Source organism: Vigna umbellata, chromosome 8 (genome assembly GCF_029865625.1).
Source record: "Vigna umbellata cultivar VRB3 chromosome 8, Vumbellata_1.0, whole genome shotgun sequence".
Classification (NCBI taxonomy): domain Eukaryota; kingdom Viridiplantae; phylum Streptophyta; class Magnoliopsida; order Fabales; family Fabaceae; genus Vigna; species Vigna umbellata.
In genome coordinates this window covers 21736411-21752722 of record NC_142172.1, presented here as the reverse complement: position 1 = coordinate 21752722, position 16312 = coordinate 21736411, and the positions used below count along the sequence as shown (strand labels likewise).

At 34.4% G+C, this 16312-nt stretch overlaps 1 protein-coding gene across 1 annotated transcript; it reads right to left on the bottom strand.

The window, feature by feature from the left end:
- Positions 1-12893: 12893 nt before the first annotated feature.
- LOC148194258 (casparian strip membrane protein 1) lies at positions 12894-13827 on the bottom strand. Its single transcript, XM_088097479.1, has 3 exons — positions 13533-13827; positions 13335-13458; positions 12894-13258 (listed from the first exon to the last, which is right to left on the bottom strand). The coding sequence occupies exons 1-3, from the start codon at positions 13769-13771 to the stop codon at positions 13043-13045; spliced, it is 579 nt and encodes a 192-aa protein (XP_087953605.1). The 5' UTR covers positions 13772-13827; the 3' UTR covers positions 12894-13042.
- Between the last annotated feature and the right edge of the window lie 2485 nt (positions 13828-16312).

Sequence of the window (16312 nt, the reverse complement as noted above, 5' to 3'; positions counted from 1 at the left end):
ATAATGATAAAGCAATTGTTATGTCATTTGTTGTGCAAGAAACCATAAAATATTTCTTTGGTTCATCATCTAAAACACACACACACAAATATATATATATATATATATATATATATATATATATATATATATATATATATATAGAGAGAGAGAGAGAGAGAGGTGGGTAAAGCTCCCACTATCAACATAGATGTTAGAATTAATGAGCTTTGTTTCTCAACACCAAGACGGGGTGAATTCGTGTTTTATAAAAATTGCACTTTTGAAATCTTTTTCACAAATAGTATGATTCTTTAAACCTTTCTTGGACAGTAAGCAATATGTGTGCAATGTAACAGTATGCGTAATCAATTAAAAACAAAACGTAATCGATTATGTTAGCAATATGATGAAGATGAAGTTTTAATGATGTCCAAATCGAGTCAAGAGAAATCAAGATTCAAGAAGATGTTATGAAGACTAGTATTGTAATGGAAAGCTTTTGTAATAATTGTAGTTTAGTGTCTAGGACTTAGATTTTCAGTGGTTTTGATTCCATGTACTTTCATATTATATAATTGATGTCCAGAGTCAGAATCATACTGTTTTAATCGATTAAATAGAGTAAAAGCTGAAAATTCAAACTGTCTTTGTTTTAATAGATTAAAATACCTTTTAATCGATTAAAACTTGAATTAATCGATTAATATGTGGATTAATCGATTAATATGTGGATTAATCGGTTAAAGGTGACCGTTGGAGCTTTCTAGCTATTAAAACTAGCCGTTGTACTTATTTTAATCGATTAACAAGAATATTAATCAATTAAAAGCGTTAAATGGTTGGAAACGAAGAACGAAAGAGTATTTGCTCGAGTCTATAAATAGGCTCCAATTTTCCTTCAACAATCTCTCTTCCCTTGTGCTCTAGAACTTAGAAATCATTGAGACTTGTGTGTTCTTGTTCGGCTTGAGAAACTCTTGTCTGTGGAGCTAGTAAAGTGCTGCTACGGTGATAGAGGAATAGTTGGTTCATCCTTGGTGCATCTGAGGAGGTGTTTGGAAGAAGAAGTCATCCTTCATGAAGCATTCAGAGGCAGTGTTTCATCCTTCGTGAAGTATTTGGAGGAAGTGTTCGTCCCTTGGTGTGTTTAAGGGAAGTGTGTCTCATATCTCGTAGCTTCAAGAGAGGAGTTTTCTAAACTTTTATAAATTGTTTCTTTGTGATTGTAATTTGTAATTGTTTTGTGAGTAGTAAACTGTTTATCTTGATTTGAGATAAGCGACTAGACGTAGGATTGGTAAGATCTGAACCAAGATAAAATCATCTGCGCAAATTTCTCTCAACCTTACTCTCTTTATTTGTTATTATTCTTTTCTTAGTAAGTTTAATTGAGTAGAAATTTAAAAGGCACGCGTTTGTATTAAAACCCCTCTTGGTTTGTTATCCCACGCTAACCATTCCATTGTAGCCACTCTGACAAATTAATGCAAAGAGATAGGGAGAAGAAAAATCACACTCTCATTTTTATACTAGTTTGGCCTCAATGCCTACATCTAGTGTCCTTTCAATCAACTTGGGATTGAAAGCCAATTACACTATAGAGATCTGAGTTTTTACAACAAGGCTTTTACAGCGACCAATCTGTCAAAATGTAAACAACCTCTCTCACTCACTAATATAATATAGGTAATACAAAAACCTGTAGCAAGAACAATCCTCTCCTATAGTCACCCCTTTGAGAACCCTCTCAAAGTACAAAGAACGCCTCATTCTTCTTCGTGGCCTCACCCATAGGGAACAACAACACAAAGTTTGCTAATGTTCTTCTCCTAATCAATCAACAAGCACCTTAGTTGTGCAGAACGATCAGTCTCTTCAATACAATAGTCTGCTTCACAAGAATTCTTCAAGATCCTTTAATCTTTCATGTTCTTTATTCTTGGAGCTTCTGAGTAATCTGTAAGCTTTCTAAACTCAATAACAATCAAATATGAAAATGTTAGAATCAATTCTTCTTACAGAAACCAATCAATGTGTCAATATATAGTTTAAGTCAATCCTGACGCAATGAAATTGATTAGCCAACTTATGTAATCGGTTACAAACAGATGTAACATAATTACAACCAACTTGGCTCCTTAATTGAATATTCAATTAATACACTCGATTTCATTAAATGCTTAGTCAAACATATTTAAAAATATGACCGTTGAAATAGTTAGACAAGCATAAGTCAGTTTTCAAATGCTAACAGACTTAATTGAATACATAATCCATGTAACCGATTATGCTTCAACACTTGGAAAAAGATATGTGCATACACACGAGTTTTAATCGATTTACTAACTAATGTAATCGATTCAAAACTGGTTGTTTTGGCATAGTTTAAAACTCAAGTTGTCTGATGACCTTAATTGTTTATCACAACACTGTAATCAATTAAGTCATGTAGATATGCTTTTGTGCATGTGGTTTTTCTATTTTCAAAACATATATTGTGCATGCACAGATATGATCACTGTACAAACACAGTAGTATGCATCAATCAATACAATATGTCAAATGTGACAATCACAATATGTGCATATTTCACAATAAGTATAAACACAAAAAATACATAACACAATACACATACATGTGTTTTTATTAACAATGTGTTGTCATCATCAAAAATAAACATCACAGGAAGTGGGTTTAGCTAACACTATGCTCCCCCTATCAACAATAGATCAAGACTAGAGCAACCCATGAGGCCCCTCTAGTCACCTTCCTCCTTGAGTTGGCCTAACCTCTCTTAGAGCCATCAAACACTAACCACCATATCTCCTAGAGGTACTAAGCTTCTACCACATCCATACCTTAGTTCATCATCCTTGGACCATTTCCTACCACATTTCCGCACCATTATCCAATGAAACACCTTTCCATACACATCTCCTAGCTTTGGCCCAACCTAGCCAAGGAAGTTGCTATCAGAGTGGTTGTCCAACAAGCTAGAAATTGTGTTCCAACAACATTCAAAGACACTAAAATGAGTGTTTTCAGTTTCTATTTCAGAAGGCATCAACCAAAGTTAAATTTTGTAGCATATAAGTGAAGTTAGGAGTTGTTTTCATTGTAATTTGTTGCTCATATCACCGAACCTTTTGTTGTTTTAGTGTAGTATTTGTTGTTTTTGCTAAGTGGCTTGGGAAAATTCCCTTGGTGACATTTTAAGTTCATAGTTAAACATTCTAATAGCTTTGAAACCGTGAATTAGTTGTTAAAGTGTGTTAATAGGCTCCAAGTGTCACATGCACTTTCACCTAGGGTCGTCTAGCATTACAAACTTAATTTACATTTCGATTTACTTTCCTTTAATTACTTTCTTTTTTCCTTTTATAAGCCTCCGTGATATCTAGGATTGTATTGTATCTTAAATTAACCTTCCTTTGGTTTATGAGCATTTTGTGTTTGCATTTGAAAAGATTTTTACCTAGAAGCTTAGATAAAGATAATCTAAGGAAACTCTAGTTAGGAAGGATAAGGAAACTCTAGTTAGGAAGGACTTGGTTTCTAAGCTTGTTCATTGTGACTCACCTCTCCTTCGTGGGAGCTACTTTGAACAACTTTACCTTTAGTTTCTTTCCAGAAATCCATCAATGAAAAAAAACAAGAAATTTTTATGGAAATTTTTTCACTCATAACTTGTGAAAGTTCTTTGAAAAACTTGTGAAAACAATTTACAACTTCGCAACATGAGTATTAATCAATCAAGTGTGTAGAGTAGTGTGAGGCATAGCCAAGAGAGCATGTAATTAAGGAATAAGCTCCAACAAACAAAGGGAGAAATTAGTAAGCTCAAGGATATGTTTGTTTAATTCATGGATAGCCAAAACAAAGGAAAATAAAAAGTGGAGTCCTCACACAAGACAAAGAAGTTCCTTGGAGACACATCCCCATATCGTAGTGAGCAGGAGCTCTATAGTAGTCATCACAATGATGACTTCTATCAAACACCTTCGAGGAGAACCCAAAGACCTAGGGAACATCACAAAAGGGAACCTAGGATAGATCTTCCCCCCTTCCATGGCCAACAAGATATAGAGGAGTATTTGGAATGGGAGATGAAAGTTGAGCAATTGTTTGAGTGACACAACGTGAATGATGAGAGAAGAGTAGCCATGGCTACTTTGAGCTTTCAAGGACATGCCATGTATTGATGGACTGCCTTGGTGAGAGACCTAAGAATTGGAAATCAACCTCAAATCAGATATTGGAATGAACTATAGGTCAACCTTGTGAAGAAAACATGTGCCCTTTTGATATCAAATGAACCCTTGAGAAGAAAACATGTGCCTTGGTGTTAGAGTAGAACAACAATTAAAAAGGAAAACTTCCTCTAAAAAAGACTACTCTAGTGATAATGGTTGATTTCACCGTTATTTAAGAGTAAATTTTGATATCAAATGAACCATTTTTTACTTAAAAACTTGTTTTTTCTCTTGATTTTGGTTTATTTTGGGAAATAAGAGAGTTGAGGTTACACTTGAAGATTTTATCACTAAATCCCCTTGGTTTTGTAGGAAATTGGGAAAATTGGAAGAGGAGTTAAGTTGCCAAGAAGTTGGAACTCATAAAGGACAGAAAGAGCATCAGAAGAGAAGGTTGCAAAAGGTCGCACTCACGCTTGGGTGCCCTTTTTAATGACCCTCAGCGCTGAAGCTCTGCAGTCATGCCTGGACGCCCTTTTTGGGGCGCTGAGCGCCATCTTTCCTGCAACGTTTCACACCTGAGTGCCCTCCATTGGACGCTGAGCGTCATTCTCTCGTAAGCACGCCTCAGCGCCCTAAGTAGGGGCGCTGAGCGGTGACAACGTTGGCCCATGGCCCAATTCAGCCCTATTTAAGGATTAGCTCGACCTAGAGAGGGTATATCTTGACAGAATTGACACAAATTCATATTTTCTCCAACTCTCTGAGGGTAGAAGTGGATGCGGAAGATCTCCTCTTCAGTTTTTAGGGTTTTTCTATCTTTTTCATTCCATTGTTCATCTAGTTTCTTCATGACGATGAGGAACTAAACATTCTTTGTTGTTGGGGGATGATGTAACCTTGTGAACTCTCATGTATTTGAATTGATCTTAATTATATATGCTTCTTTCATTAATTGTTTTGGTAATTCTTCTTTACTCAATTGTTGTTATGTTTAACTCATTTATGGCATGATGTATGATTTGCATGAGTACCGGGAGGTATCTTACAATTCATGTTCTGGAGAATTGCTCCCAAAAGCAATATTGCTCATAATGGAGATATGAGTTTTGGTCATCTTAAGCTCCTAATCATAATGCAGAATTAATTATTAGGGATGCAAGGGATTGTGATCTAGTAATTAAGGATAGGCTTTATTCGCCAAGGGATCAGGTTTTAAGTTATTTAGAGAGTGATGTTAACATTAATGAAGACGATGAATTCATACATGCATGAGAGGAAACTTAGTGAAATCTAAACCCCAACAACATACTCATCTCATATCTTCAACTTCATCCATTCAACTTTGTGTTTTCTTTCATTTGGTCAAAAACTGCATTCATGTTTACTTTAATAGTATTTGCATTCAAAACCACTAAATTGTGCTCCAAAAGTCATAATTAGTTGAGTAATCACATAACTGGTTAGTGTCGTGAGTCCTTTGGGAAACGATACTTGGTCTTACCACTTTATTATTACTTGATACGATTCGGTACACTTGCCGATATCTTAACATCTAGTTCTTCCTACCCTAGGAAAGATTCCAAGAGGAAGGGAGAACCCTCCAAATTAAAAGATGAGGGACCTAGGGATAGGGAAAAAGAGAAAAAGAAATTTCCTCTAAAGAACCTTCTAAAGATGTTAGGGTAAATAGACCAAATGTTTTAGATATGGTCACAAAGGACACTATGCTTCTGAGTGTCCTAACAAAAGGTCTACTTATATCCTAGAGCATAAGAGTGAAAACAAAGGTTCTTCTAATGATTCTAATATTTCCATTTCTAAGGAGGAAGCCTTTCTTGTGAAGGTGAGTTATTATTGGTAAGAAGACTTTTTGGAAGTCAACATATAGAATTAGAACAATCACAAAGGGAAAATCAATTCCACACAAGATGTAAAGTTCTTGAAAATACTTGTTCATTAATTGTGGATAGTGATTTCTCTTGTAATTGTTATAGTTCTAGATTGGTGGAAAAGTTAGACCTAACTACTACTCCTCATCTCAAGCCTTACAAGCTTCAATGGATAAAAGATGATGAAGAGATATTAGTTAAGGAACATGTAAACATACCTATCTCCATTGGAAATTATGAAGAAAAATATTGTGCCAATGGATGCTAGGCATGTTTTACTTTGTAGGCCTTGGCAATATGACCATAAGTCCACTCATGATGGCTATACCAACAAAATAAATTTTCTTCACAAAGGAAGCAAAATAATTTTGATTCCTCTTACATCTCAACAAGTGAAGGATGATGAAATAAAAATTGAAGAGGAAAGAAAAAGAGAAGAAGACAAATTGAATAAGAAACCTTCCAAAATCATCTATATGAACAAACGATCTCATATTTTGAAGTTTAATCAAATAAAATTGAAACGGGTTAAAAGATCAGAAAACAACCTAGGATAAAAACGTAGAGCCGAAAACCCAAACAAACAAAACTAGAACCTGAAACCCAAAACTTAGGAGTCAAAGGAAAACACTTAGGTCCTAAGAAATAGAAAAACATTTAGTCTAGAGAAATCAAACGCTTGATTAGACGATGTCTTGTCTAAAAGTGTTTGAGAGAGAAGTAAGTTAAACGCTCATTACTTAAGATACCTGAACTAAGTATTTAACTTCTCTCGAAAAACGAAAACAAATCAAGACAAGGTCTTCAACTAAAACAACTAAAAGACTCGACTAAAAGATATAAAAAAATCTGAGAAAGCTAAACATTATCTGTCTAAAAGGTACACATACAAAGAAGCGTTTATTTATATTCAGAGGATACCACGAGCGAAACAGACATGTCATCTTATGATGAAGTATCTATACGTTTGGCATCTACAAATTAAAAGAGCTCAATTGAAAAATGCAACCTAACGGTAGGAAATCAAAAAGCACTTTATTCTTCTGAACAAGCATTAAATGACATTAAATGCCCACGTTCAAAAACAAAAAAAAAAACTTATAAGAAAAGTCATATCTTTTGATTACACAGTTTACTCTAATTTTGTAGATAAACTATTCTACACGCATCCACAATGCTATAGTTCAAAATCAAATGTGGACGTCAGAGACAAAATATATAATCATGAAATGTTCCTCTCTTGAAGCAAAGTCTAAAAAGATCGTACAACCTACTTCAAGCAAAAGACTGAAAAATCATGTCTGCTGTGACAAAGTTGACTTACTCAATAGTTGTTCTGAAAAGAAGAAAGAAAAAGTACAAGCATCAAGGCTACGAACTACAAACGTTGTCTTACACAATAACTTTTTCATAGTTTATTAATATATAAATTTTAATATGCGTGTCTTAAATTTCATGAAATTTGTAGTTGTGTTTTGTATTGATCTTCGGGTTCATATTTGATTGTGATTTATAATCACTTTCATTTCGTGTAACCTGAAGACCAATGCGAAATGCTCGCAAAACTTCGTGAAATTTTAGATATGTTGTTTAAAATTTATATGTTTAATTAACTAAAAAAAAGTGAATTTTCTTGAATGGGATAGGGTCACACCTTGAATACAAAAACGATCAAAGTGATCATTCAAGATTATTGAAATTGTGTAACCAATTTCAGTAAATATGCGTACGAATCGACATTGGATTAGTTCACCAGGCATTAGCGCTGAGTACGAGAGAGGGGTATAAGAGTTTATATAGTTTGCATAATGTGATGCGAGTACAAGTGATTATGGAGTCAAGTTTAGAAGTCCCTGTGTCAACTGTTTGAATAGGAGGAAGTTGAATGCAACCGATATTAGGGAACATCTTATCTATGATGGTTTCGTACGAAGTTATACAACATGGATATGGAACAACGAATTAATAGACTTTCCAACTGTCTCTCCAACTAAAAATATATATGATTCAACCATGGATATGAAAGATCGACCAGAAGAAGACAACTTAGAGGACATGATCCGCGATGTTGGCGCAGAAGCTTTTGCCAAAGCGCATGTGTATGAAACGATGTCCACTGATGCGGAGACTTATTTGTATGTCGGTTCAACTAAGTTCACACGGTTGTCAGCGGTGTTAAGGCTTATGAATTTAAAGGCGAGCAATGAATGGACTGATAAGAGTTTTATAGAATTGTTGTCGTTGCTGAATGAAATGCTACCAGATGGAAATACATTACCCACTCGTAATTATGATGCAAAAAAATTCTTTGTCCGATCGGTATGGAGTAAAAATGGATACATGCATGTCTGAATGATTGCATATTATATAGGAATGAGTATGAAGTTTTGACAAAGTGTCCAAAATGTGGGTTATCACGATACAAGTCAAAAAACAACTGTGAAGATAGTGGTCACACAGAAAAGAATGGTTCTTCTTTGAAAGTAGTTTGGTACCTTCCACTCGTGGCCAGACTTAAGCGTTTGTTCGCGAATCCGAAAGACGCTAAAAACCTAAGATGACATGCAGATGAAAGAACAACTAATGGGTTGTTTCGTCATGCAACTGATTCAAAGCAATGGAAAAATATTGATCAAGAATTCCCAAAATTTTGTCAAGAATGTAGAAATCTTCGGTTTGATTAAGCTACTGATGGAATAAACTCATTTCGTAATTTAAGTACCAATCATAGTTGTTGGCCCATTATACTGATAATTTACAATTTTATCTCCTGGATTGTGCATGAAAAGAAAGTACATGATGTTGTTGATGTTGATATCTGGTCCAAAGCAGCTTGGGAATGACATAGATGTTTATCTCAGGCCACTAGTTGAAAACTTGAAGTTGTTGGGGGTTGATGGGATTGAAATATTTGATGCCTTTGCTTCTGAAACTTTCATGATGCATGCCATGTTATTTTGCACCATTAATGACTTCTCAGCTTACGAAAATTTACCGGGGTACATGTGAAGGGTCATAAAGCATGTCTTATATGTGAAGAAAATACTACAGCTCATCAATTAAAACACCGAAGGAAGAAAGTGAATATGCGTCACCGGAGACTTTTACAATCTAATAATCCATATTGAAGGTTAAAAAAAGCATTCAATGGACAACAAGAGAAAGACGATGCACCAATTCCACTAGCCTTGAAGTTCTTGAAAAAGTTAATAAAGTGCATCATGTATTTGGGAAAACATCTAAGAAGTCATCTATAACAACCCCTTGGAAGAAGAAATCAATATTCTTTGATCTTCCATATTGGTCAAAGTTAGATGTTAGACATTGCATAGATGTGATGAATGTAGAGAAGAATGTGTGTGATAGCTTGATCAGTACACTACTCAACATCTAGGGAAAAAAAAGATGGAGTGAATGCTCGTTTGGATTTGGTTGACATGAAGATCCGAGAAGAGTTGACACCAAGAGAGATTGGTAAACGTACTTATTTGCCCCCTACATGTTACACAATGTCCAAACAAGAGAAGATAAGTTTTTTCCTTTGTTTAAAGAGTATCAAGATCTTAGTGTCAATGCAGGACTTAAAGCTTTTTGGACTAAAGTCTCACAATTGCCGCAATTGTTACTGGTGGCAATTGAAGGAATTTGCCGAAAAAAGTTAGGCAGACCATAACTTGATTGTGCTCATTTTTCTCGTCAATTTGTAGTAAAGTCATTGATCCAACAAAGTTAGATGAACTTCAAGGCGACATTATTACCATCTTGTGTCAGCTAGAAATGTTTTTCCCTCCATCCTTTTTTGACATCATGGTGCATTTATTTGTTCATTTGGTTAGAGAAATCAAGTTGTGTGGACCAGTATACTTAAGATGGATGTATCCTATTGAGCGTTATATTAAGATTTTGAAAGGGTACGTCAAAGCACATTTTATATGAAGACTTTGGATGATAAAAGCATAGTACAAAATAGTGGCGTCATTCTAGAAGCCGAGTCGCTACAATTTTCCATATCCAAAGATCAAAATCATGTAGTTGGATCAATTAGATATTATGGTAGAATAGAAGAGATATGGGAGGTTTACACTAAGTTTTCTATTGCACTCTTCAAATGTAAGTTGGTTGACAATAAGAGTGGTGTCAAAATAGATGAATCTGGTATGACATTAGTTGATTTTCGAAAGGTTGGTTATGGAGACAACCGTTTATCATGGCATATCAAGCAAGTTAGGTTTGTTATGTCAAAGATCCTACGTCTAACCATTGGTATGTCGCTCTTCATGGAAAAAGACAATTTGAAGATAAAGAAGAGAATCTAAGTAATCTTCATATTACTGACAACCATTCATTTAAAATGACAATAAATTAAATCACGACCCTCTAGTTGATGTGTACATGCAATTTTGGAAGATCACAATGAGAGAATATACATATGACCAATCCATATGATTATGTATGAATTTCATATTTGTGTAAAAATTTATGGCTTTTGTTAAACAATATATGTTATTTTATAAGTCTTTTATTAATCTTTCATCTTATTTATTGTGACAGATATATGGCTGAGGCACCACATTCATCAAGGGATGAAGTTCCCACTTCTAGACCCACTAGAGGAGCGATGAGGTTAAGACAACTTATACTTAGAAGAAATGCAGGTGAGAGGACACCTGTCATTACTTACGTGGTCACAAGAGTAGCATCTGGACCGAATGTAGATGTTTTTAGGTCTTACCTTGGAGTACTAGCACGTGATCGTATCTCTATCCTTACTTCATCATTTGACCATTTATCCGAGGTTGATCGGAATCTAATCTGGCAAGATCTATTGGTAAGTTAATCAATATTGCTCCAAATTGTAGTTTCATTATATTGATAAATTTGTATTGATATAAGGTTATTACTTTCTTTATTGCAGATGACATTTGATATTTCAAATGTTGCGAGCCTAAGGAGTAGGTGTTTATCTGCAATTGCCGAAAGATTTAGGGGGTTTAAGACAAAATTGACGTCAAATATATATATATATATATATTTGGAGCAAATATTAATGAAACTCCATGTTCTAAATATTCTACAATTGACGAAGACACTTGGCGTCAGTTTGTACAACTTTGTTCATCCGAGTCGTGGCAAGTAAGTGTAGGTAAAATCATTCAATTTATCATTCATAATTTTATATCATAACAATTGACATGAAAACATAACCATTTTTTCATGTAATAGTAGACAGGTCAAGAGGGAAGTCCTAGAACGAAGAAGACTCGTTCATCTGAGGAGGACCCTCTTGGTGCATTAGACGAGCTTTGTAACATGATTGCAAATACGCCAATGATTGTACATGGGATTCTACTACATTTGGAAGAAATGTTGAGATCCCATTATACTTGCATCAGCAAGATGTTAGGGAACTTGCGTTGGGGAGAGAACAAATTAATATTACACCCATTCAGCTGTGGATGATGTAAGTTTATGAGAACTTTTTTATAGAAAATTGATTTATCGAGTTACTTATATCAGATCATTTCTTTATTTCAAGTATATGTTTGGTGTCAGTAACAAGATGGGGTTCAATGATGTATATGGGTTCATTGACCCCTATATGACTCATGAAGGAAATAGATTTGGTGAAATCAAAGCATACATCACTAGCTGCTTTAACGGGGAAGGAGATATATTTTTTCCCTTATATACTTAGGTAAGTGAAATTTGTTAACTTTAAAGTTTCATTTAAGATTTTAGTATATGACAATTAAGTTATTACCAATTTTAGGCGTCATTAGTAGCTCATTTATGTTTCAACTTTCTTTGTTGTATAAATGTATGCTAAAGCAATTTTTGTTTTAATAGTTCCCTTGCAGCACATATGGTATTATCTGGGAGATCAACTACTATAGCTAAAAAGCTTGCATGGTTGGCCCTTAAGGTTTTTTAGTTCAAACTTTGTTACATTTTGTAGCATTCCAATGGTGTTAGTTAACATTTTATAATTATGATGATATGTTGAAGTGTAATAGACAAATCGGGTCATTTGAGTGTGGTTACTACGTCATGTATTGGATGGTGACCACTATTCGTGCACATGTTACGAGTGGATGGGAAACGGTAATATTTTGGTTTGAACTTTATTTTCTCTATAGTTTAGATTTTGTATACAGTAAGGGAAAATAACTGCTGCGTATAAGCGAAAATAATCGTTGTTGTTTCCCTTGACTACACTAGTGATACCACATAGACCTAAAAGGAAACAAGGATTAAAAGAATAAAAGAAATGTAAAAGGAATGAAAAAACACTTCACTCAACTTGAGTATAGAATTCTTTACAATATAGATGACTTTATTAAGTTTAACACTATGGTATGTTCATCATTCTTTTCTTCTTGTTTAACATTGTATCCTTTATATAATTGTTGAATTGATAATACTCATCTTCCTTTTCGAAGACACTTAAAGCAAAAAGGTAGAATACACACATCCTTATTTTAAATTACTTAAATATTACTAGTATTTGTATATTTGGTACTTTATTTTAAAACTTATAGAATTATAATATTTTCATCATGATCGAAAGAAAATGTATATCTTGTTTTCTTAGAAGTAGAGAACAAGTTTAGAGACAACACACCTTCCTTCCATTGATTGGGTATTGGAGATAAACATGAATATGGATTCTTAATTGGTAGAGGAGGATGGGTAAAACCCACACCCACCCGTAAGTGGAAGATTAAATACTTTTACTGTGTATTTATAATTTTATTTTCAATGTTTCCGGAACGAAAAATAAAAGGGTAGAAGAATCTGAAATAAATTGAACATGGGATAGGCTCAAACTTGTGACATTAGAAAATCATTGGAAATAATCAGGAACACATCTTAAAAGGAAATTAAAGTGAACAAAAAAAGAAGAACCAAACATTAGACTGATAAGTATAATGCAGGTAAAGGTATAGTCCCTGCACGATTAGATCTTAATTAACTTTAGTGTCTTTTGAGGAGCAAAGCAGACATAATAACGAGAAGCACAAGGATAACTACAGTGACGAAGGACGCAACCACAGCTCCACTGGTTTGGGCACAAAAGTCTCCAAACTGGTTACAGATGGCAAGCCAGTTGGAGTCTTGATTGCCGTTGTGTGCCAAGTAAACGATTGCAGCTGCCGAAGCACCACTAGCTGTGGCCAAAGTCAGAAACACCTGCATTTTACAAACAAACAATTAAATGTGAATAGTAGTTTGTAATTATAATTAAGGTTGGTTCATAGTTAATTACTGTGTCTAGGATGATGAGGAAAAGCCTTGGTCCAGCTGCATGAGGGCGTATGATGGCTACGACTGAGAAGGGTAGTGACAGGACAAGATACCCAGCCACCAGTGACATTGTAATCACAAAAAACCTGTATTTTGGTAACCATTAGTACTGGATTGTTAAGAAAAGGCATAAATATGGAGAAAAAGCTGGATTACATACTGAAAAGTAGTGAAGCTATCGTAACTAGCTTCAAACTGAAAGAACTGAGTGAAGAAAGGGAGCGTTTGATCACTTGTTCCCATAGTTGCTGCAGCACCAAGAGAAGATGCTATGCCACCCAACCTTAGAATGAAGTCCATTATGGCTAACCCTTTCTTCCACCCTCCTGGCCTTCCAACTGCAACTGCTTTTCCTTTACCAACATTGCTGGATTCTGGGACATCCACGGTCGTTGACATTTTTTTTTTTACTTTCAAACTCCAGGGAACCCTCTGTCCTATATATGATTCTACTCAAATATGAATTTAAAGACCCAGTGAATTATGCAAATGAATCCATATGCCAATACCTTATATAGAGAGAGAATGGTCAACGTTCATATATATTTTATAAATGAAGGCCATCCATGAGAGGAGTTGTTAAAACCATTTCCACTAAGAGAAATAGTTAGTGGAGATACGTTTCAGAGAAATAATAATATTCTCAAATTATATCTTCCAACTTCTTTGCTTTTCGATCTATAAATATATATATATATATGTAGGGATTGGTATCATAAGGATTTGTTTTGCCAAAGTCGCCCATGAGGTCAGTATACTACACTTTTGTTCGCTCACCATCAAAGTATAATTCATGTTATTTAAATGCGACAGACAACAAAAAAACTGTGAAATACCTATGTAAGTTTTTGTTCAATATATATAAATTTTGTTTATATGGGGTAGACGATCTAGATACATACCCTAGTAAAAGGGAAGACATTATTGGGATGGTAGAATGCAATGGAAAGGTAGATGATGCTGGAAGTAAAAGAAAATCAATATCAACAATAAAATCAATTACACCATAAAAAAAATCATATACAAAATCATTATTAGGATCAACATCTACTACATAGTCAAATATAACATTATGAACACAGTCAAGATATTGAACAAGTATATCACAAACACTATGTGTTAGGAATCTGAAAATAAAATCCTAACTGTCTCCCTCACTCACTGATACGCACTCATCCCACACCAAAAGAATCAAACAAAGGGTATATTATTCACATTAACGAACAATGACAATAATGTGTAAGTCGAGCCCTCACCGGGTTCGAAATCCGCTCTATACAAAGTATAATTCTTGACTAATCACAGTATAATGTGTTATTCCTTTTATACTCATACTTCCCGCCTTTTCCTAACTGCTAAGGCAGTTAGGAATTCTTCTACTCTCTTTTCTTCCTTCTCTCATAAACTTTCCAACCCCTAACATTACCCACATTCTCTTGAACAAGTATATCACAAACTTTATGAGTGTAAGCAAATAAATTAGAAAGAAAATTAATATGAATATTATCAACACCATCAACATTAACTAGATTAGATTCTTTTGGATCATCATCAACATGAACAAGCATATTTGTTGGCAACTATATTTGTAGGAGCATAACTATAGGAATATTAGTATCAACATGAGTCAATCAACATGAGTGTCATTAGGTGAATCAGGAATGTCATGAGGATCATTTGTAATCCATTAAATCGGTTTGCATTTTCAAGTGAAAGTGGTAGAATGGTAGTCATTACTGGAATAATAGACACTATATGTGAATCAATTATTCCAAATGCATTAGTAGACACTATAATTCAGTCATCTAGCTCAATTGACTTCATTCTTGCATCAATATCAAAACTTATATCAAAATTGTCATGCATCATTAGAAGACTTGCGCTCAACTGTCTCAACATATGTCTTACTAGTACATGGATATTATTTAAATTTGATTAAAAAACGTTTGTGTTGATATAAAATGTTTCCATTTTCCTTAAACCTATACGATGCCACCAAAACCCTTCTATTATCATCAAAAATAGGGGTGTCCATGATTTGAAGTTCTAAAGATCCAATCCAAATCCAATCTCGCTCCAAATAACTGGATCAGATTTTGGATATACAATTGGATCAGATTTTGAATCCAAATTTATTTTTCTTTAGAACTAGGTTGGATTTTTTTTTTAAGATCCAAATATTTGGATCAAGTTTTCAATCCAAAATCCATTTTTTTATAAAAGCAATTTAAATTGAATTTTATAAAATTTTTGTTGTCGGCCAGACCCATCTCGTATATATCTTCGGCTCGATCCAACTAGTCTCAACTCTCTCTTATGGTAAATCCATCCTTACCCTCCGTCCAGGTTAAACCATCTCACCCATCGACCCAGGTCATCCCAGCTCTACCTCCAACCCAAGCTAATCCATCTCAATTTCATGTCCATGTGAATTAGTTTGACACATGTTAAATTTCAACTATTGTCAGCCCCTCCCAACCTTTAGTCAAATTTTGGTTAGGCCAACTCGATGAAAATTTGGGTAGGCCGTCTTGATAGAATTCAATCAAATTTTAAATTGGTCGACTTAGGGGGCCTTTGGATTGGACTGGCCCTTCTAAACCTTGGATTCACACCGAACATCTCGACCTTCGACTCAAGCCAATCTATCTCGAACTTTTGCCTAAACTGACCTCAATCAATCCTTCTTGACCTTTGGCTCGAGTCGATCCTTCTCAACCTTTAACTTAGATGATCCATCTCGACTTTTGACACGATTTGGACTATCTCGACAGTTGGTCTAGATCAACTTAAAATTTAGATTTCTAATTTTTCATCTAAATTTTCTGTATTAGAAAATTGATATTAAAAAAATGAATATCTAATAAAAAAGAAAAAGAATATAGATATATTAAAATATAAATTTAATAAAATGAATCTTAAATGAATTGAGTCTTTAAT

Bases quoted from the DNA above. Each gene is read 5' to 3' on its own strand.
- LOC148194258 (XM_088097479.1), bottom strand. From the start codon at position 13,771: ATGTCAACGACCGTGGATGTCCCAGAATCCAGCAATGTTGGTAAAGGA. The intron at 13,459-13,532 runs GTATGTAATCCA...ACCAAAATACAG, and splicing joins GATAGCTTCACTACTTTTCA to GTTTTTTGTGATTACAATGT. The intron at 13,259-13,334 runs GTAATTAACTAT...TGTAAAATGCAG, and splicing joins TCCTCATCATCCTAGACACA to GTGTTTCTGACTTTGGCCAC.